Source organism: Cynoglossus semilaevis, chromosome 15 (genome assembly GCF_000523025.1).
Source record: "Cynoglossus semilaevis isolate Cse_v1.0 chromosome 15, Cse_v1.0, whole genome shotgun sequence".
Classification (NCBI taxonomy): Eukaryota; Metazoa; Chordata; class Actinopteri; order Pleuronectiformes; family Cynoglossidae; genus Cynoglossus; species Cynoglossus semilaevis.
In genome coordinates, this window is record NC_024321.1 from 8099436 (window position 1) to 8122709 (window position 23274).

The 23274-nt window shown below is 39.1% G+C and overlaps 1 protein-coding gene across 4 annotated transcripts in view; it reads left to right on the top strand.

The window, feature by feature from the left end:
• The window catches only part of fgf13a (fibroblast growth factor 13a), a 60236-nt gene extending 43317 nt beyond the window's left edge, over positions 1–16919 (top strand). For 3 of the 4 annotated variants that reach the window (XM_008326766.3, XM_025063232.1, XM_008326765.2), the window contains 4 exons: positions 1809–1919; positions 5223–5326; positions 12119–12317; positions 14980–16919. In XM_008326766.3, the coding sequence (XP_008324988.1) occupies positions 1809–1919; positions 5223–5326; positions 12119–12317; positions 14980–15116 (551 nt within the window). In that variant the 3' untranslated portion in view covers positions 15117–16919. Of the gene's footprint in view, positions 1–16; positions 401–1808; positions 1920–5222; positions 5327–12118; positions 12318–14979 lie in introns of those variants that run through there. The other variant, XM_008326767.3, reaches the window with a different exon arrangement.
• The last annotated feature ends 6355 nt before the right edge of the window (positions 16920–23274 follow it).

A 23274-nucleotide genomic window follows, 5' to 3' on the forward strand; every position in this document is an offset into this window, starting at 1 on the left:
AGGTGGACTTTATTTAACGTTCTTCTCCGCGCTGCTAGGGCTGTTGGTTCGTCTATCTTCACAGTTTTATGGTTGATATTTAACAATTCCTAGTTGCCTTAGATTGTTGCCTCCGCGGTTGGACAGCCGCTCTCTTGGATCCAGTCATCTGGATTCAAAGGAACTGATTCTTTTTATCCAAGTTTTCACCAAAGCGCCGCCAAACTGGCTATGGCAGCAGCGATCGCCAGCTCCCTCATAAGGCAGAAGAGGCAGGCGAGGGAGCGGGAGAAATCTAATGCCTGTCGCTGCGTGAGCAGCCCCAATAAAACCAAAGGTGGTTGTGAAAAACCAAGTCGACTCAACGTTTTCTCACGGGTCAAACTCTTTGGTTCCAAGAAGAGACGAAGGAGACGACCAGGTCTGTTCTGCAGTTTGGTCACGCTGTGGTATTTTTTTTAAATTTAATTACAAACCCTTCTTTATCATCCAAACAGGAGCATAGACGCAGCATTGGTGCATCAGAATATTTAAATTTGATTGAAAAAGAACAATGACGTTAATCAAGGAAGTTTAAAAAAACATTAGTGCATTGAAGCTGGTGAAACAGAATACTGTAAAATACATCTTTTGTGACTTTCCTGAGTACACAGACTTTTACAAAAAAAAAACACACATAATTTTCTCTCTGATCAGATACTTGGCCCTAAAGTCTTCCTTTGCTCCCTGGTGTTTGCCAAACGTTCCAGCTCCACGGTCTTCAGCTGTTGAACACTGTATTTTGTCAAACATTACCAACATCTTCCAAATTTTCTCTTTTCTTAGATATTGAATTCCTACAGTACAGTATTTTTTAAAAATGCTCAGCTTTTATATATATATATATAATTTTTTTTTGCTTTTGTACAACCTTTAAGTTCAGTTACTTTTTCTATGCTTTAGTGAGAAGTATCACCATGACCAGTCATGCTGTATTTGAATAATGTTTGTGAATTACATGTCTGTATACTCTAGTAAACATAGGTACTTCTAATACATGGACCAAAAATGTTGGAGCGACGGTGAAGTCTAACTAATGAAATATGGCTCTTTTGTGTGTGTGTGTGTGTGTGTGTGTGTTTACTACATTGTACGGGAGTTTGTTTATTTCTGCACTGTGCCAATATTAATATCCATATTTATAGCTGCAGCATGGAATGAATAATGATAGAAATGTCAGCACACTGAAAGATAAGAGAGATAAAGGGAGAGCTGAGAGGTGTGGTAAACCGCAGTAAAGGACACTCCACCAGGGACACTAACACTAAAGACAGCACTGAGCTCTTATCAGTTACACAGACAGGCCGTCTATTCCTTCAGTAAACGCTCCCCCACTTTAACGTATTGTCCAGACCTTCAGATAGTTGGTGTTATAATAACAATTAGAGTTTTTTTAATTTTTAGTTTTTGTTGAAATTGAAAGCATCAGTTATTTACGACTTTGTTAGTGACTTAATTTTAGCTTCAGCCCGTATGGTTGCACGTTAGACTTTTCACATAAGGACTTAGTCACAGTAGTAGATGTATCGATTTTATGCTCCATATGAATTTTTTCCTTCTTATTAGTCTTTATCTCCCTAACCTGGTCTCCTGGCTCCGCTCTACACCTTTGTATTTGTCTTTGTCTAAAATTAGATTATACGGCTGTAGGAAACGGCAGCAGGCGTCAAACTGAGGCGCTAACGTCTCTCTTCAGGGAGCACAGGAGACGACGCATTTGCAGGTTCACATGTTGTACAGCTAATTAACTTATTCCTGTCGCTTCTTTGTTTTCTCTTCTCCCTTCACAGAGCCCCAGCTGAAGGGGATCGTGACAAAGCTGTACAGTCGACAAGGCTTTCACCTGCAGCTGCAGGCGGATGGAACCATTGATGGGACGAAGGAGGAGGACAATGGTTACAGTAGGTTTAAATCTAATATGTTGAAATCTAATCACCAGCCATAGATTAATGGCCATCTGTATAAATCAGCAGCTGATTGGTTTGTTTAATGTGCCCCCGTCTGGATCCCACACTTTACCTGGTCTGATGAAGGATCACAGTCGACACGAGACACATGAGTCAGACGAGCTAAAACCTAATGCACTCACCAAACTCTTACACAAACTTTGTGATGTTTCCACTGTAACGTTGTTCAGCCCGTGGTGCTTGTTGCACAGCTTGATCAGTCTCCTAAATTCCTCTGGTCTGGTTTCACTCTGACTGTTCTCTTCCCGTAATTCTTGTCACAGTGGATTAATTCATATTCTCATCTACTTCTTGACGTCTTCCTACACTCTCTTTTTCATTGGCTGCTGTCAAAACATTTGCAGTTAGGTCTGTAGACACTTCACACTACCTTACTGCCTCTGGGTACACAAGGTGTACTGGAATAACATGAGCACCGATGGTAATGCTACTGATGATGGTGATGATGATGATGACAGTGATGGTGATGATGACAGTGATGGTGATGATGATGACCAATATGATGATGATGATGATGATGTTGGTGACTATAATGATGATGGCGATGATGATGATAATATAAACAGTGCTGATGATGACGATGATGATGTCACCAGTGGACCTCCTCGTTCTGTTTTTGAGTTTTTGAGTGGCCTATGCTGCGTATTGACGCATCTTCATCATGACGGTTTCACACACTTGTCCAATGTTACAATTAAAGAGGGGATGAATACAACATTAACAGCCCTGCTACTGGTCATAAACCCATACAGACAGATGCTTAGTCTAGTTGATAAAAGTAACACAAACCCACTTAAACCTCAACAAATAAACAAATTGTACTTTCTGTGCTGTAACAGCTTTCATGTCTCGCACTAATCCCACTGCTAAGCAGATATGAACTCTCTGCCTCTGAATCAGTGCCTCTTTATTTCCATTAGTCCCTGGGTGGAGACGCTGTGTTAAAAACAGCAGCCCTTCACAGGAGGAGTTGATCTTCAAGAGAAACAACAACACTTAGAAAACAACACCAATAAAATTAAAAAGTAAAAAAAATAAAATGGTGCAGTTAGGACACACACAGAAAACACTTCATTTGATACTCCATGTCTTTACTTTGTTCTGTGGACTTGATAAACAACTAGACTGTACTGTAACTAAAAAAAACAAAAACAGAATTGAGATGTGATGTGATATAAGAGTACTTCCTAAGATAAAGAAGAAAAGAGAAAACAAGAAAAAGAAGAAGAAGCGCTTTGCGCTGCTCCAAAAATAGCGTTGTTAGGCGATGGGTGCACTTGTCTCCATGGTGACAGAGAGCACAGTCCTCTTGGAGCTACTGGTGTCTTACGACGGTGGTAGAGAAGAGAGGATCTAATCATATGACCACACACGGGTCGATGTTAGTGGCAGCTGGAGATGTTTGTTGTCAATAGTGAAAGAGTCTTGATATTAATGTGACATTTTCATTCTGCTGGGAAGCAATGTTGGAGATAACTGAAAGTCTCAAACTCGGGTGTGATTTTCCCTTCTAATTCATACAATCATGTTTTTGGATTACATCACATCTGTGTGAGAGAAAATCCATTTGGACTTCTTTGGCAAATATTCTACCAAAATCCAGGAGGAAGTGTTTGACTTTATTGATGAGGTCAAAAAGTTTGCTTTGAAATGTGTATGTTCCCCCCCCATTCTACTGATTACTGTTCTTCAAATGATTCCGTAACCCAGCAGCTATACACGTGTGCTGTACTGCAGCTGAAAAGAACGGCTATGTGCTTTAATACCAGTGTCTTGCATTATTTACAGACACTTTTTCAGCCCAACATTTGTCTCAAAGTAGCCCAGTTTTCACTGTTTTTTACCAGGAGGACACAGAAGTGCAATGCAGAGTTGTCACTTACTGCAGCTTATTTTTCTGCTCCAGTATTCATACAGTATGTACGCTGTCATACGGAGACTTAATGCGTCTGCTTTGAGAAATAAATAAAAACAGCGTTATAAAAGTTTAAATGTGTTTAGCAATTCCCAGTATCAGTCAGGTTTTAGAATAACAAGAGAAAACGGCTCACTATCAATGTAGAAACTGTCCTTCCGACCTCTTGTTTTTTTCCGTGTGCCTTTCTGCACCAGTGAAGTCAGTGAGTGGGTGGCCCTTCTGTGTGCTCAGGTGTTTATAGCAGGCAGGAAGTAATTGAGTTTCCCCTCTTAAGAACCTCCATCAGTACACCGGCTGGTAATCCTCCTGAAATGAAGTATTCTGGAGGAGTGTACGTGTGCTTCGTGGTGAGGACTGAGAAAGAAAAAAAAAAAAAAGAAAGAAATAAGGAAGAAAAATCAGTGACTAACAGAGTGAGCAGGGTGCAGTAAAAAAGACCAGTACCACAGTATAACAAGATTAAAACCTTTAAAAGTCAGCATTTTATTCACACATCCAAAGATTACATACAGTTTTGGTTTACTACAGTGAAGATATATATATATATATATATATTTACCAACACTGCCCCCAGCGCTGTATCCAAAAGACCAGTTTAACAATGCTTACAAGAAATGTTTCTGTAACTTGGAAGCATGAATATCTGGCAGGAAGTCGATCAGTCTCTGCACTGCACTATTGGAGAGTAGTAGCAGCAAACTTTGTTTTATTTATATCGTGAGTTTGGTGAGGCGACAAAATCCTTAAACAGACAGTTTGCGGTGAATTGATGTGAATCATTTTTGATTTAATTACTGTGAAGTATGATTGACATCACACACAAACCTCTCTTTTTTTACAAATACAGATCATATACAGATCAGCATTTTCTTATAATGCTGTATAAACATCAATATGAGGCACAGATCAGAACTTTATAATGCTGTGATTGGTGATCAGTTTTATTTTTTGTAACTACTATTTATCAAAGTAAACTTCATAGAATGCTAAAGTTGTAACTCTGCTGCTGTGTTTACGCCCGCTTTTGTTTATTTGTTTCCTCGTACACCTTGAGGAAGAGTAGTTGACTCCGTGAGTGAACGTCTCACCCCTGTTGGTGGTAAGGTACCGATGACTCACGCTTGTGTCCTAACAGAGGCACTGAACGCACATTTCTCTCCTAATGGATGTCATACAGCTGCAGGCAGAGACGGGACTTTGAGGCAGCGATGTGTTTTGTCTCAGTGTATGTTCACTAATGGATTCTACATTAGAAGAATCTGAAGAATGAACTAAAATGTCAGTTCTAATTCTCTGTGCCTGCTCTCCCTCTCTTTCAGCCATGTTCAACCTTATTCCAGTGGGGCTGCGAGTGGTGGCCATCCAGGGGGTGCAGACCAAGCTTTACCTGGCGATGAACAGTGAGGGTTTCCTCTACACATCAGTGAGTTCCACCTTTGTCCGTGCCTCCTGTTAAAAGTTGAACCTAATGATTAGGAGTGTGTATTAGCAAGAAGCTGGTGATACGATCCGCATCACAATACATGGGAAACAACATGAGATATTGCAATATAGGGTGATACTGTTGGCATGGCAATGTATTAAGGTTTTTGTTTGTAACAATATAGGTGCAGGAAGACTGTCAGAGTAGTAAACACATAACGCTGTTACATGCTTAACACCTAAAGTTACTATAATTGGAAGAGAGGGAGCTACATTTGTAATCATTAGAGAAGAGATAAAAGCAAAACGCCACGAATATTTACACTCTTATCAGTGATATTTATGATCCTCAGTTTTTTTTGTTTATTTTGTTTCATAAAACACTTTAAAGGAAACCAATAGAGAACAAAAGCTGCATTGCTGATCGGGGGTTTGGACATGAGGAGGAGGCAATCTTAGAGAAAGGCTGAGCAGAGAATAAGAGCCGAACATATGAGTGAAGAGCAGAACTTTTTTATTTGACTTTTACTATTTAATTTTGATGTTCTCTGCCTATGGCAGGTCACGTTACCGTTACACATACCAAAAAGTAGTTTGATCTTTTCTCCCACATATCACCATATCCAAATCCATTTGTTGATCCACTCAGTCTGACAGCCGACAGCTCAGCGATGACAGATGTGCGTCACGTTACAATTCAGTGTCGATTATAGTTCAAGGATTGTGTGAGCAGGTGGAGCAGTGGCGTATCGAACCATGACAGCTGGGGTTTGAGAAAATGTGCAACATCATGAATAATTCAGCTGCAGAAGCAACGGCGTTTGTGTTTGTCTTCCTCCATAAATGCCACCATTTTGTTTGTGTGGCAGGCATGAGGAGACTGACAGGCTGATCAGATGTTCGCCCGCAGGGCGGTCAGACGAAACTTCTAGTCAAATTAGTAAAGATTGTTGCGAATGGTAAAGGTCTGAGAGACAGGTTAATGATAAGTGATCGAAACAAGATGACAAGAAAATTAAATCTATTAGCGATGCTTCGTTATCTTCTGACAGACTCTCTGTCACGCAGTAATGTGATGAACATTTAGGGCCAAAGTACCTTTGTCTCGTTTTGTCTCCTTGAATTCAGCCTCTTGTAAACACTCAGTGGCTCACTTCACTGGCAGACACTTATTTAAATCAACTGCCAGAGTTGAACTCACGTACCTTTATTAAAATATACCTCTTTCTAATCATTAAAATAATTCTGAACCAGGTGGCAGGAAACTTCTGTGCTGCTTTCACTGACCTTATTTTAAAAATGGAGAAAGTATTCCTCAAAGGGATTACAATAATTTCATTAATAACTGACGTGTCAACAATAACCTATATTGTTTCAGCAGTAGTGTATTTGAAACTTTTTTACAATTTTGAAGACCAACATTTTACCATTAAACTATTATTTACATAATTAAATATCATATAACATTTTTTGAGAAATTTGCTGAAGATTGTTGATCTTAGTTATACGAGTAATTATATAAAGACATTGTTACTTCCTTCGCAGCACAAACATTAAGACTTTGGCCCAGTTTCATTGCAGTAGGTGATTTATAATTAATTCTCCCACCTTTTCATTCTGTTCAGCATACCAGTCAATTCAAATATAGCTGGTCTACAGATGAAGTACCTTCATATATAATTCCATATATCCCTACCTTGTGATTATGTTACTGTAGTTTGGAGTGAAGCAGAGGGAGATCGACTGCACAGCTTTCGTTTTAGTTGAGTTCAGAAAATGGAGCTGTGGTGTTGCTTGTAGCCAAACAGTGGGTATTTCACTAGAATCACTGTTACAACCAAGTGCTGCCTTGAAACCACACATAACTTGAGCCAATAGCAAGTCAGCATGAGAGAGAGATTCAAAGTCGACAACAGTGAGGAGACAACAAATCAAATAATCATGTATTCGGGCTTAGTGGAAATCAAATTCTGCTGCTTAGGTCTGCAGGTTAAAGTGAAAATAGAAATGTGTAAAATAATGGCTTTTAGAACTCGGACTGAGTTTCATCTGGTGTATGTGAAACAGCGTTGTACATATAGGAGCGGAGAACAGACGCTGAGAGAAAGGGACGACGAGAGATGAGGAGTGAAAAGTGTACGTGTGTGGGTGAGGCAAAAAGCACCAGTGAAAATATATTCATCCAACAGCATCCGTGTGTGGGAGAGGAAGAACCAATTAATATGTATTTGACTTTACTATGCTGTGTTTTCCTGTTTGACCCTCTACTTTTGCAGAAGTTGAGGAAAATCTAAACATTAGTATAAAATAAGCTTTGTGATTTAAACAACCACAAAAACAAAAAAAAAAAATAAAACAGTTGGTAGAATTATTATCCTCAGTCAAAACAGCCAGACACTCATTGATTATTGTCATTAAGTCATTTTTTCATTGACTGTGCAAACAGTGGTTACAAAGTACAGATGTGGAAGAAGAATACATGTTCTACATTGGATTTAGAAATAACTCATATGTTGTATTTGGAATTAAAGGACAATGTCATAAAAATGCAAAACTTCAATAAGCAAGAGTCAGAATTTTATTACTTAATTAATTATATTAATATACATTAATGTCTAAATATATGTATACATATATAGAGAAAAAGTTAATATATACATTCATGTATATATGAATATATGTATATATACTGGTAACAAACACTATACTATAACAGTATAAATATATTAATTTTATGGTGAAAAGAATAAAAAAATTTCATTTCCGACTTGAAATATCGAGCGTAGAAAACATCTAGCCCGTAACGATTGTCACGACGGTCTTCTTAGAGAGCAGCATATTTACCTGCTGCGTTCCTATTAAGTTCCCTAACAAATAAAATCCTATTGACTCTATAATTGAACACCAATATAAAATAAAGACCTAACTGAAGCGTCTACGTTTGAAGGCAGTGCTGAGCCACACAGCCGTAGCTTTTCAACCATTTAGTAATCACAGTGGCTGTGGTAAATAACTACCGCTGTAAGGTTCCACTCCACTGAGCTGTGTCATTAACTATTAACTGTGTGTGTGTGTGTGTGTGTGTCAGTCAGAGAGGGACTTGTCCACAAGCTTAAGGCTCTCCAATGTATAACCACACAATAAACAAAGACTGTAGTTTATCTCAAGCCAAGGAAGAAGAGGTGTGTTTTTAATCCACTTCCAAAAGACTGGGGCAAAGAAAAGTTGGATTTAACTTCACCGTGCTGCTTTGGTGATTCTCCAGAGCGCTGAGGTGGTGCCAGTGGTTTCAGTGATGTCTTAACATTGTGCAGAGCATCGGTTTGGCTCGTCCTTTGGAAAATCAGAAAATGGATACAATATCCCAGTACAGTAGTGTTCTTCCTAGTGGTCTTCTTGTTTGGATAAAAGAAACATTCAGCTGCAGATACTTTCCTGGGTGTTTTATAATTCATGCGTCTCTCCTTGGCACGGCTGCCTTCATTGAACTAATATTTACCTTACACTTGTTCTCAGCTGTATTAAAATACACAACGTCCTGAAGAAAGAAAAAAAAAAGTGCTTGAGTTAGTGGTTTTTTAAATTTAAATATGATAGAAATGACAGAAAAAACCCATCTGCTGTAGAGTTAAACTATTGCTTGAACTTTCTTTTAAATTGAACTCTCATATATATATATATACATTTTTAAATGTACGTATGTTTTACAAAATATATTTGAAAATAATTTAGCAGCTTATTCTTTGAAAAAAACTTTATTTGAGCAATTAGGCTATTAAAATATTATAGTATTAAAGCTAATAAACTTTATATTAGGAAACACATGTCCTTTATAGTGGAACTTGAAAAATGTAGACTATAGACAGTCTATAATAAGTGGAGACATGTGTAATCCCAATAAGACAATAGCCTAAATTCTAAGGAAAAATGTTGAACTGAAACTGAAAAAAAAATATATACAATGTATATATATATATATATATATATATATATGTACATTGTATATACTTTGTATATATATTTACATATATTTACATATATATATATTTATACATATATATACATATATATATTTACATATATATATATATATATATAGTTCCCTGTATTCTAAGCCACAAAGACTGAGCTGAAATTCGTTTCATATTGAGCACAAAATGGGCCAAATGTGGTGTCACCAGTTGTAGCTGAATCAGGAAGCCTAGTTATTTAAGTATGTGTTGCAAAACATTGCATAACCTGTGTCACTGATTTGTCAGGAGAGATGTTTGTGCAGTCTGTTCGAAGGAAGCGTCCATGCTGTTCACAGTTTGGAGGAAAAGATGTGAAAACTGCTGTCTGTCTTGGAAAAGTGTTTTAAATCCCCTGCCGTTCCTAATATGCAGACAACAGCAATATACTACTAGTACAACTGCTGAATATAAAGTATTTGTGCCAAACATCGATGTTGTGTTCAAACTCAACGGTCTTTAACCTGTTTGAATACAGAAAGACTGTATCACTGCTGATTAAACTGTTACTGTAGTAGTTCAGCAGCATCAGTTTTAATGATGTGACTGATGACTGTCTGTTATCTGGAGTCATCAGCTGATTGGATGTCAAACGTAGGTCTGCTGTTACTACAGTGAAGTCAGTTTTCTGTCTTCAGTCAGGATTAGCTGGAATAGGAGAGAAACATTATCGGATCCTTCATCGTTTGCTCCTCTTATTTTTATTCGACCGCTTCCTCAGCACAGTGAAGCACATCATCACCAGACATGAAACTCATTTCATCTTTTGAAGCCTTGTTATTGCCGCACGTTAGGAGCCACGCTGTTGAACTGTTGCAGAGAGAGAGGGAGAGAGACAGAAGGAGGATGACTCACTGTCTAGTAATGGCATGAGGTTTGTCATAGTCTCAGATGAAGCTTTTGGCCCCGAGCACACGTCATCACTCTGACCACCGACTCCCACAAAAACAAGTGCTTTTCAGCCTGCGATAGGGCTTAACCTGAAGACCCCAAACTCATTCTTCCACTCACTCTTATGCCCACTCAGAGCCACAGCCATGGGTTATTTCAACAATGCTCCGGTGGTTTCATCTACAAACACTGCCTCAGGTAGAAACTTAAAAAATAAAAAGCAGCTCACCAGCTTTACCTTTCTGTTTCTCCTTAGTTGCCTTTCCCCTCAGCTGCTGTCCCTCGGTCTCTCTCAGGGGTAATAGTATTCACTGCTCAAGCAGAACTGTAAATTGGACAAACACACACACACACACACACACTCACAACTTTGCCTCAGGGGAAATAAACCTCAGCCACTTTGGTAGCATTAGGTCCAGGATCCTGTATGGGACAGTAAATGAAACAGAGTGGAGCAAAAACTGAGGCTCATTCTGACTTCATCCTCTGCAACTCAGCACAAACCCTCACATGGAAGTGTGAAGTTGTGGTTTACCTGTGGTGGAGTTTCAAATAAGGTTTATTTTCTGGGACACAGGTAAACCACCGTGGTTGGAGATGTCCTCCAGGGAATGTACAGGCTGTGCTGCTGTAAATGAATAAACAAATGAACAACAAAGGATTATCTTTTCAAACAGGACAAATCTTTTGTTTAAAAAAGTGCTGCCTAAAAACTGAAGCTACTTCTGATTGAAACATTCAAGTGTCTGATTCACTTTTTTTCCAGTCCTGAAGGGCATTGAACAAAGTGTGTAGGCAAATGGGTGGAGATGGAGGCTTGGTCTGGGTCTCGTTGGCTGCATTCATAAAACTATGCTCTCAATCATTTGAACTTTAAAATAAACAAACAATCGAACTTGGCCAGATTAGTAGTGATATATTTATTTGGACTTTTTGACCTCTTGTCTGTCCTTAACATGGGACTAAAATATTCTAAACAACATGGGAGTCATGGGAATGTTTTTAACAACAGCTAAAAATGTTGCGTTTCCTTTGCTCTTGAACAGGTGGTGACACACTTTAGTTTTCAAACCTATATTTTGAGCATCACCAGCAAAAGTTGTTCAAAACTCCAGACACTTGTCCATGTCCCTCAGCAGCTCAGTCTGGGTGTGGTCAGCCGTTTTCTATGGGTGGCTGAGGCCACCACTCGGGGGCGACACTCATAAAAACAAATTAATTTTTTAATCAAATTCTTTTCCTAGTATGTGGATGTTAAAAACTTGGTTTCCCCTCTGCAGCAGCGCCACCCACAGCAGTGATTACAAAGTAAAAGGTTATGCAGTATGGACCCCAGCAGGTCACTGCACTGGCACTTAATTTCACAGTAATGTGATTATCGTACTGTGAAGGTAATTTTTTTATATTAACGCACGAAAATCCCTTTTGACCACCCAAAGATATTTTATCTAAACTTTATGATTACTTTTTCTCAAAGCCAAATAAATGTAATAAATCAAGACAAACACAATCGTAAAAACAACGAAGTAGTCTGAAGACCATGAACTGCCCATTCATAATTAACTGCGAGGAGTTAATGGAGAATAAAGTCTTCTTCATCTTGCCTTGTGTATTATTGATGCTCCTCTGTATCTGTCACACTGCCGTTATCCTTGCTATAAAACACTGCATTATTCACAACACTAAATGGAATGAAAAGATTTGGTGGTTGACGTTGAAGCCGTAGACTGAGCTCCTTATCTCTCTCACAGCTCTGCTCAGCGCACCATAATTAGACTGCACTCTCAAGTCATCAACTTTTTTTATTTTTCCACTACATGTCGCAGACACTTGAGGTTTTGTGAATCGTTGTCCGACAGCTACTACACTCTGCCTCTGCTTTCTTCCCCCAGGAACACTTTACGCCAGAGTGCAAATTTAAGGAGTCAGTATTCGAGAACTATTATGTGACATACTCCTCCATGATCTACCGGCAGCAGCAGTCGGGCAGGGGCTGGTACCTCGGTCTGAACAAGGAGGGAGAAATCATGAAGGGAAACCATGTCAAGAAGAACAAGCCAGCAGCTCATTTTCTTCCCAAACCTCTAAAGGGTAAGTCTGTCAGTTATTACAGTACAGCACAGATTATATTCATAGTCAGTCAATGGATTATACTTTATCTTAAGTAGTCAATCTTTAATAAAAACTCAATCTAACACCACAGTGGTTTCCATCTTTATCAAAACTGGCCCATAATCTTCTTGGAATGTTTGTTATTTAATATTATATTTTAGTCTCTTCTCCTAACCAGAATATGGACATGAATAAACACTGTAGAAGAAGTCACCGCAAACACTGTGGCCTTGGATACACTGTAGTACAACCAGATATGTTCAATGCCAACCCTCATTTTTTATTTTACCTACAAATAAAATCTATATTTTTTTATTTGAAATAGCACTTGTCTATTCAGAGTCTCAGTGGACTTTGCTGTTGAGAAAGTTTTATATTAAATTATTCCCCAAACACCTGTAACAGGGAAAATGTAGGATGGTGTTGTCCAGCTGTCAAAATGGTTTTCCTATTATCAGACAGAGGAACTTTAGTTTAATGATTTGGAACTCTATCTGTTGCAGTTTATCAAGTGTAGTATTGATTACTGCTGTATTTGCTGTAGTGTATAAATGACTACTCAATAATCTATGGTCACTGTTATCTGACACTCCTGGTGCTGGGGTGGATATTTTCAATAGGAGACAAATCTGCAGACAGGCTGATCCAGCTGAACACTGAATTAAACTGTGCTACTGCAGATTTTCAGTTACTCAGGTTAGTGTAGGGGAATGTAATAAAGCACTTTTAGTTTATTTGAGTTTCTTTTTAATTATTATTATTATTATTATTATTTGACAGTGTTAATGATAGATGGAAGCAATCTAAAGTTTTCTTCAACTGTCATCCTTCCCACCGGTGGATTTATAGCCTGTTTTTTTTTCTTCCCTGATCTCTGTCTTCTTCCTGCTTCAGTGGTGGAGCTCCTTCAGCCAACATCTTATTAAATCCATGTCTGCCCTCTGAGATCTCTGTAATAGCTTTTCACTTCCATTTAACACACCATCCAGGGGTCTCCAACACACTTAAGGGCAATTCCATTTAACACACCAACCAGGGGTCTCCAACACACTTAAGGGCAGAAGCCAAAGAGTAATTTTGTTGCCCTGTGCTGAGAGAAAAATACCAAGAAAGTGAATGTGGATCAATAGGCTGGACAAGAAGTAAAAGTTTCATACCTTTGGTTTTAAACTAATAATATTTTTTTATATGTGGGGCCAAACAGAGAATGTAACATGATTGTTGGCAAACTGCGTTTTTACAAAATTCAATACACAAAAAAAATCCCAAAACAATAAAGGTGACGAGGTAACTTGTTGAAAACACTTAAGTTTGAAATTTATAATAACAATTGCTGCAGTTTTGCAAGTAGAATTCAATGTCTGGCTTCAGCTGCTCAGTTGTCAACATTGCCTTATTTTTCAATTCAAGCAGAACCAAACATTTTTATAGGAGACAGATCTGGACTGCAGGCAGGACGGTCAAACATACTTACCAAACATATTTTGTAGTTTCACAAGTTGACTATAAATGTGAAGATTTTAGATTTTAATTTAAATTTTATTTAAATGCATATACCATTTTTTCTGTTACATCCATAAACCCAATATTATTTTGATCATACTTCATACTACATCATACTTGTGAAATGCAAGCATGCAAATGTGAATGCATGTGAGACAAGGAGTCAGATAACTGAAGGAGAATTTGTTTCAGCAGCTCATAAAGATTCAGGAAGTGGTGTTGCAGGGCACTAATTAGGAGGCTACCTCTGCACTGGCACTGGCATCTCCTCCAGCCGTTACTCACTTCTCCTCTGGTTCCACTCGGCAAGTCTCAGCCCACGGCCTCTCAGTCTGACTTCATTTAGAAGAGTCCGGTTCAGCTCGTGTCATTCGCACTGTAAAAGAAAAAAAAATCCTTACAATTTTTTCAGAGTTTTAATTAAGAAAGCCTGTAGCCTGTGGCGCCTGTTCTTTATGTGACAAATAACAAGGCAGATGCTTATAGAGGAGGTTTCTTTGAGAAAAGAAATTCTTCGTGCTTGTGCTGGAGGTGATGCCACAACCCTGAAACCAGCCACACACTGTTGTATCTGCACAATCATGTCATTAATGAGGCTTGCTTAAATCATCAGCACTTTCTGCCATTAATGTAAGACATGAAGACTAAGGTTTTCTCTGCAGAGCTGCTGCCACTAAGAGCCTGTGCTGAGTGAAGCGACTGAATGGACTACGTTTGCTGTTTTAACCACAAAGTCCCTTAGGAATGAACATCAAGTAGCATTCTAGGCAGAAGGAAGGTTGACAACATCCTGAAACCAAAGACAGGGAACCTCAGATTACTGATAGTTCTTCTGAAAAGCAACTTGCTGAGATGCAGATTGAACCGATGCTGCGCACACAGCAAAGCTAAAGCACAAGCAACTCTTGAATTTATAATGTCAAGCTGTGAAGCTTTCCCCCTTTTTTTCCTGCCATTTCTTCAGCCCTAACTTGCTGAACTGTGATCAGCAGGTTTAGAGAAATCTTTAAGTGATCATTTGGTAAAATGTGATTGCACTGTTGTTTTTTTTTTTCTGTCAATAATAGACCGACACTGGTCCAATATTCTAAACTAAAATAAACTTTATCTGATTGTCATACCTGATGTGTCTCCACAGTGGCCATGTACCGAGAACCATCCCTGCATGACTTGACAGAGTTCTCCCGCTCTGGCAGCGGCACACCCACCAAGAGTCGCAGTGCCTCAGCCGTGCTCAACGGAGGCAAAGCCCCGAGCCAGAACGAGTCCACGTAGCCCAGTTTCCCAATCCAGGCCTGGGGTCGAAACCATGAAACCTTACCTACAGCAGAGCGTGAATCAAAGCAGACTCTTCAGCGATAAGCAGTTCAGTACAAGCTACAACTAACAACATAAAAATACCCACGCACAACATTCATTTTAGAGCTTTTAGAAAACATACTGGTCAAACTTTGTTTTCATCTGAAATATCTAAGTGTCAGACGTAGGAAACTAGACAGCACACGAACCATTTTGGACAGAATTTAAAAAATTATTTTTGGCCATGATTCATATTTTTTCTTGCTTTATTACTCACTTTCAGTGATACCAGTTCACTCATTATCTTATCTTATCACTTATTTTAATCAGTTTCATGTGGATAATAAATGATCCTAGGTCACGTAGAAACACCAAGCACTCATGCATCTGCCTGACGGAGACAGGAAATTAGACATGCAAGTGTTTATTCAGGGCAGCCAGTAATGGTGCTGGTCAACAAGGCTGCAGTGATACAGTACGAGCCCTGATCTCTGTCTCAATCCCTGCTTCTGTGAATACAAAGCCTATAAACTCCCTGGTGTGGCACAGCCTGGAGTCAGTGGGACTGTGTCCAGCCAGACGGTAGCTCTCTTCTGCATCCTAGTGCACACGCTCAGAGACTGAGCTCTCTAAGCATGGGAAAATGAAGCCTATGTTCAGCAGACCTGACATATGAAAAAGGCACAGCGTGGATCTCTTGTTGTTTTTGTTCAAAGATGCCACAGCTGCAGCTTGTTTTTTTTTTGCTAATTTTCTAATTTAGCTGAGGTTTATGTTTGAAAACTGGTTTTTCGTTTCGACCCCTCTTGTTCTCTTCCCTGGCCATGGTTCAGTATTTGTGTTCCTGTTGCTGTTAAATCATTGAAAGAGGTTCCAGCAAACCAAAGACAGAATGTCAGAGTGTCCCTTTAAGCCACTGAATACTAAGTCGGGATAAAGGCAAAGCCAGAAAGATTTTGATTTTTGTTGAAATTAAGCAAACAAAAAAATAAATGTGGGTCAAAAAGGCTCAATGGACAAAGGAAGTGGTTTGACACACGTTACAGTTGGCAGTGTGCTTGATGTTGTACTTTTTGCTGGTGTGCTTCAAGGCTAAGGTCTGAGATGATTATTCTGTTTCCCTACTGTGTTTACAGCGTCTCCGTCTTTTGTCCTGGTGGTCTGTTTTCCCTCTGTACTTGTGTCATGCTTCAACGCCCCATCCTCGTTTTGTCACCATTTATTGACTGATACAAGAAGCCCCTTCCCAGGATGCTTTTTATGTGTTTGAGTAACTTATTGTGGTGACAATATTTTGTATATTAAAAAAAATACTGTGGACTTTTAGGTGGCTTAACATTTTCTAGGGAGTCATATTTGTAAAAGTGAAAAAAATAAATAAACTTCTTCCCTTTCTGGCACAGGGCATGTACAAACACAATGGTGTACAAAAGGACCCTTTTTGTGGGCTACGTACCCTTCCCTCCAGCTATACAACTTGTTTCTGGTACATGCTTTTGGAAGGCTTTTCTTTCTTTGGTTTCCTCTGGAGGTGGTTTGTATTTGGTGAACCTATCTGTTGCATGGGAGAAAGCAGGAACATTTCTGGTCTAGAGCTGCATGATGTAGGCTATGTGTATTAACCCATGTTGGATCATGTGTTCCAAACTACCAGGCTAAACCTAACAAAACAACATATGCAGACAGACCCCGTGGCTGTCTGATAACTTCCAGTTGTTTATTATTTGTTGTATACACAAAAATGCACTGAATAAAATGTTTATATTAAGATATACTTTTAAAACGTGTCTAACTTTCTAGTCTTCTCTCCTATTTTTTTAATCCCACCCACAGCAGCGTCCCACGTCTGGGGGTATTTTGTGGATATGTAATAAGTGGTGGTGTAGTCTCATCCACTGTGCATTCTAGTTTGAAAAGGTTTCCCCTGGGATGAACCAATACTTGGATACTCATAACAAGCATCTTTCCAATTTGTGTGGCCCTAGAGGTGGGACGCAGCCTGATAATTGCCACAGTGTTGAGGATGGTGGACAGACATATAGTAGAGATTCATTCTGTCTAATAAATCAATGTAACGAGTTCAAAAGCTAAGAAAAAATGTCATTATAAAATTGAATATTTCCACTTTTGTCTTTTTACTTTCTTAAAATCAATTTGAAAAATAAGAAGCCTCTTCTGAATTTGAGTTTACGGCAGAAGTTGTGGTCTGATGAAAGCCGACTGATGATGTCTAGTTCTAGTTCCCTTAATTTGACAAAAAATACTTAGTATTTATCAAATTACATTACAATGAGTTGTACTCAGTATTCCTTGACAGTTATGGTATTATACAATTGTAAAGGAAAAACATCTCTCTGTACTGCAGTCCATGTAATAAAATAATCTTACTTTTAAACTTTGGAGTGTGAGATAGGAAAGGCTTCATTTGGGCTCCGCTGACTGCCTCATTACACCTATTGCCAAAAGAGACAAGGGAATAATAGGCTTCTGTAATACAGGCCCACGTGGGCTTCTTCATCGCTCACGTCGTTTGACATCCTCACACTCCCCTCATTTCCTCTCTGCTCATCTCTGGACTCGGTTTATTACCATGGAACAGTTCATTTTATTAACTCAGGCTGTCTGCCTTTCCTGGAGCCGCTGCTCCACCGCCACCACCACCAGCGCCACCGCCAACCTCCACCCACCGACGCCACCTTCTCTTATCTCCTCTCTCTTTCCTCCACCTGCTGACCAATCAGTAACTCTGTCCTTCATATGGCCACACTCAAGCAGTGCAAAAAGAGCAGATGCAAATCCCGAGGGCGTGGTGTGTGTCATGCACTCACAAACAAACGCGCGCACACACAGTCGCACACTCACAGACACACTACTGCCCTTTGAGAGTGCGTGGATATGAGATCCAGAGTGAGATCATTATCTGTCACTACAGTACACTGAGCTGATGTAGCTGCGATATATGCGAGTACTGTGTGTACCTGTGAACGCTGTAACTCATTATCGTTATCACAGCACAGGCTTCATCACTCTCTCTCTCGCGCTCTCTCTCCCCTGCTACTTCCCCTCCTCCCCACCCCCACCCAGTCTCAGCTTCCGCCTCTGTCTCTCTTATCTTCTTTACAGTTTTCATATTCACTACAATAATAAAAGGCTCAGCTGACAGTGTGGTCCTTATGGTCCATGTCTTTTAGATCATTGAACCTGTCTCCATCACAGTTACTAACACTTGTATAAGACGGTGTTATTTAGCCAAAGTACAGAACACGTGTTTGGGTCATAAACAGTTATGAACCCGATTCTTCTGTCTAAACAGTAGGAAAGAACACGTCTGGTCCTCCTTTCAAAGAAGCACATGCAAAAATTCTGGTTCACTCACAGATAAAAACTAATGAACTGTAATTCTATCTTCATAACACTCTGCCACTCAGAGTTGCTAGAGAAAATATTTGCTACAGAATGACTTCATGGAGTAACTTTAAATACACAACGACAGCCTTATTTATCTTTATTTTTTCTAACCATGCCTCTCTCCATGATCTACTTTTCAAAGCCGGTAGTCCTACATGCAGCTACCAGGAATTATTGATGCCTCCTTGAACTTGGCGAGCAGAGGCAAACACAAGTGAATTTATGACATGGCTGATGCCGAAAACTCCCACAAAAGGTCTGCTGCTGCTGTGGCTCACACAGAACTCTCTTCCTCTGCTGCTTCTCTTTTACATCTTTGTGTTGTGCACAGATTCAGAGATCATTTCCTATTTCATCAGTTGGACACCAGTCATAGACTTGAGCTCAAGAAAGTTTCAGCTATTTGAAAACAACAGAAATTGAAAATCAGAAACTGGTGAAAGTTAGGACTAAATGTTCTCCTGCTGCTCCGGTGTCACACACACACTTGATCTCAGCAAAGGAACCAGGATCCAAACTGAGTTTGCTGCTGTTTGTCCCTGTTCCATCCTCCTCCCCGCGAGCCTCTGAGGGTTGGCACAGAAAAAGCAGCAGCTCCATTCTCCACAGATTAGCCCGAGCAGGAGAGTGTCTCACACCTCGGCTTATCTGCACCAGCAGCACATCACAGCACCGGGGACGGACAGAAAAGACGGCGAAGACACACGGAGAAAAGAACACTGATAACATCCACCACAAATAGCTTCACACATTTCACTGCTTCACCAGTTGGAGGTGCAGCACAGCTGAGGTACCAGTTTATAGGCTATTGTTGTGTTAAATGTCAGTTGTTTATTAGAGAACAAAAAACTCTTCTACTGTATCATTGTTGATTATTGATCCTTAATGACTGGGTGATCTGACGTCTGTCCCCTTCTCTGTGTCTCTCTTAAACAGAAGAGGACACTAACAGAGCCATCTGTCATCGTCACACTGGATGAACAACAACACATTCAGTAGAAATGACGTACATGTTTCTGCCCACAGGCGCCCGTGAAGACACAGCCACATGCCACGTGTTCACGAATGCACTTTGAGAAGTTCAACTAATGATTAGACCGTGGATTGATTTTGAGTTGTGTAAAATGTTCTGATCGGACATTTAACACATGTCAATGTCAACACCCTGGAGGTGAAGTTTTCACTTGATATTTCAACTCCAAAAGTTTTCAATTCTGCACTGGTTTATCATCTGTGTCTCTGCAGGATTTACATAAATCAGACAAGGAAAGCTGCCCTTAACTTTACTGCATTATTCCAGGTAACCGCACAACTACACACAAACTATGAATAAGAAAAAGGAAAGAACATTGATGGTTTGCTGTTGTGTACAGCGTTCCAGGAAGGCTTTATAGATTTTTTTCATTATTATTATTTTTTGGTGGTGGTGATGTTCGGTCTATGTAGGTTTTTTCTTTACGAAACTGACAAAAATTCTCCATCCCTGCCCTAGTGTCTTGAGAATGTCATAATTCTGCCTTGTTAAAAATGCAGTTATCCCTAAAGATTTAACAAATGTCAGTGAAAGATTTCTTCTGCCAAGTGTCTCTACCAATTTCGATATGAGATTCTGATAAACTGAGGCTAACAGCCTGGTGTTCTCTGCAGAAATGTTGGTCTTACGTCTGCCAAATAACCAGTGCTTTTGTTAAAAACTGTAGGTGTCTTACTTGTGTCTAACTTTGTAATATAGGAGTATTATCAGAATATTGTGCCAAACAAGTTCTCGCCAGTAAAGCAGGAGCTACAGCAAGTCTTTCTTTTATTTGTTATTCATCATGTCATTATTTTATTATTATTCAGCCTTAAATCACTCAGGTTAAGTCTTTCGACTACTTTGGCCAACTTTCACCACTATTTTGTTTTTTTTTTGGTTTTCTACTTATTAAATTTGTAACCATTGTTAAACATTGTTATCATTCAACAAATAAAGGCAACAATTTGACCTACATGTTAAAAGTCAAGGGGCAATTTATGAACTACAAAGTACTCTCTGGATACCCCCCCCCCCCCCCTTTTTTTTTTTTTTGCATTTATACACAAAACTGAACCTCTTCCAGTACCTCAGTGTGTCTGCTCTAACAGGGATGTGAAACAGTGCTGTGACTTCCACGGCTGCAGCACATTTCAGTATATCTTCAGTTTTTCTCTCTCCACTTCTTTACCTGATCCAACTGGCTTTGCTACAACAAACGTATTCATCTCACACTGGCAAAACAAAGCCATTCCCTCAGGATGAGAGGAACACTTGGCGTACTACACTCATTCCCCTCTGCCTGAATAATGTACTCCATATCTCATCTCCAGCACGCTGAATCACCAACTCCTGCTCAACATAATGAACTGCCACTCAAATAGCGAACAAAGAGAAATCAACCGTCCTCCACAATAATAATTAAAAAAAAACAACCTGCTGATTTTCTTGTTTCTCTGCCCCTGAGGTTATGTTTGTCTCCCCTGAATGTATGTCACGTTCCGAATAAATTACAAAGTTAACTTTAACTTTGACTTTAAAGTTAATTTGACAGTCCTTGTGAGACTTAGTTTGGTCAGCCTGTTTTCACACAGGCCTGTTACGGAACTGCCTGTTACAATAGTCTGAACAGAGCAGGTGCAGAAATGTCAACGGTTACTGTGTCCAGAAAATTTACAGTTCTAAATAAAAATGTAACCTTTTTAACAGAAATTGTAGCATGAACAACAATTATACTGCTCTATATAAGAAATATAAAGATGGGCGTTATTTTCTGTAATCCATCACTGTGTGTGAACACCTCACTGCAGACATGTTTTCAAATCAATCACCATCCTTATAGCGATTAACAGCCCAACATTCTTTCTGCTGCATGTCTCTCCCTCATTATTTCTCCTCACTGCTTGTTTCCACATACAGCATGGAATCCCAGCACTTGCCTTACTGCAGCGGATATAGTCATAATGTACATAACAGGTGGTAAATAGGCCAGACAACCTGCACTCACCTCTGTCAGTAGGAAGGCAAGCAATCCGACCGGCAGTCACAGGAAGACACGGGCCACATCCAATATTTATGAATCCTCTGCAGTATAAATGCATTCTTCACCGACTTGCTCAGTGCTACAGTGAAGGTGAAAGGCTGTGTTGAGAGAATGCTTTTGCCTCCAGTCCACCCTTAGCATTAAAATAATTAGGTGCAATAAACAATACTGGACTGTACACTTTATCTTGTAATAAATCTTAGTCATATTTATCATTATCAAATGAATAGAAATAATAATTTTCTAAAAGTTCATGCAAAGCTGGTACTTACCCAGACTAAATCAGGTCGTGTGAAATATGTGGTCTGTGATCACAGTCCTTGTCAAAACAAAAAGAGCATCTTTAATTTCCCGTCAGATCGACTTCCATGAGCCGGCGGTCAGGGATGAATCAATATCACTGCCCCGTGGTATTGGTGAGATGAGATGATTTATTGAACTGATATTTCAGGAAAGCAATTTGCTGTGAAGAGAAAAAACATGACAGTGTGTGATGGTTGTTTCCTCCTCAGCGTAGGTAAAACACCTCTGTGCTAACAAATGGCCTTTACATTAGGCCATGTGATGGGAGAACTGAGTGAGAGTGAGGTGGGATAAAGACCAGGCCTGGAGAAATGAGCCACAAGAAAAGGATGAAGGAAAATACTGACAAACACTGTAGAACATGGAGCAAACTATCTCTGTGGTGATATTGTCTTGTGTTTTTCTGCAAAAACTGATGATTTTGTTAATATATTCACACTAACACTGTATATATAATATATATGAATATGTATCACAAACCATTTGAATTTCAATAGCTAACATAATGTTAAATGCAAATTACCAATTCCATCCTTTTCATACTCCTTCCAATCACCACACACCTTCATCCATCCTCTCCCATCTGCTTCAATGTGAAGTCTGTTCAAACCTCTGTTAGCTCTTTGTCTCTTGTGCTCTATTCTACTTTTTTCTTACCTGTGTACTCTATTTTTGGGTGATCCCTGTCTCTGTGCTCCCTACCAAAGACAAACTGCTGTGAAAACAGGTTTTATTTGCGACACTTACTAATTTCACTGCCTTTCGCTGTGGATTGAACTTGTCAATAGTTGAGCTTGTGTTAATGAAAAACATTTGCACATGTTCGTAAATCTATGACAGTTATTTAAATCCACACTGACAGTTCAGTCTCTGAGCGCAAATGAACCTGGATGTTATTCAGAGAAACCCAGACTGAAATTTTGAATAATTATTTTCCTAAAAAAATAAAAAAAATAAAAAATTTGAAAACTTGAAAACACTTAATATTAAAATACATAACATTTTGAAATTAATTTTCAAAACTTTTCATGAAAATGGAGGATTTTGCTGAAAAATTCCAAAAAAGATTTTTTTCCAAAAAGGTATATTTTGATGAGAAACATGCGGAAAAGATACAATTTTGAATTTTTTTTTCAAAGTTTTCATCAATATTTATCAGTATCTGACCAAACGTTTTCTAAAAAATTAAAAAAAAAAATTCATAACATTTTACATTCAACAAAATATTTTATATGAATATTTCAAAATATCACCTAAAACATACCTTACGATAGCCTTATCATCGTGAAAAAAAGCATGTTTTAGGACAAAATCTTTTCAATTTTAAGGCATTTCGGGGATTTTCGGGGATTTTTGAAATATTCATA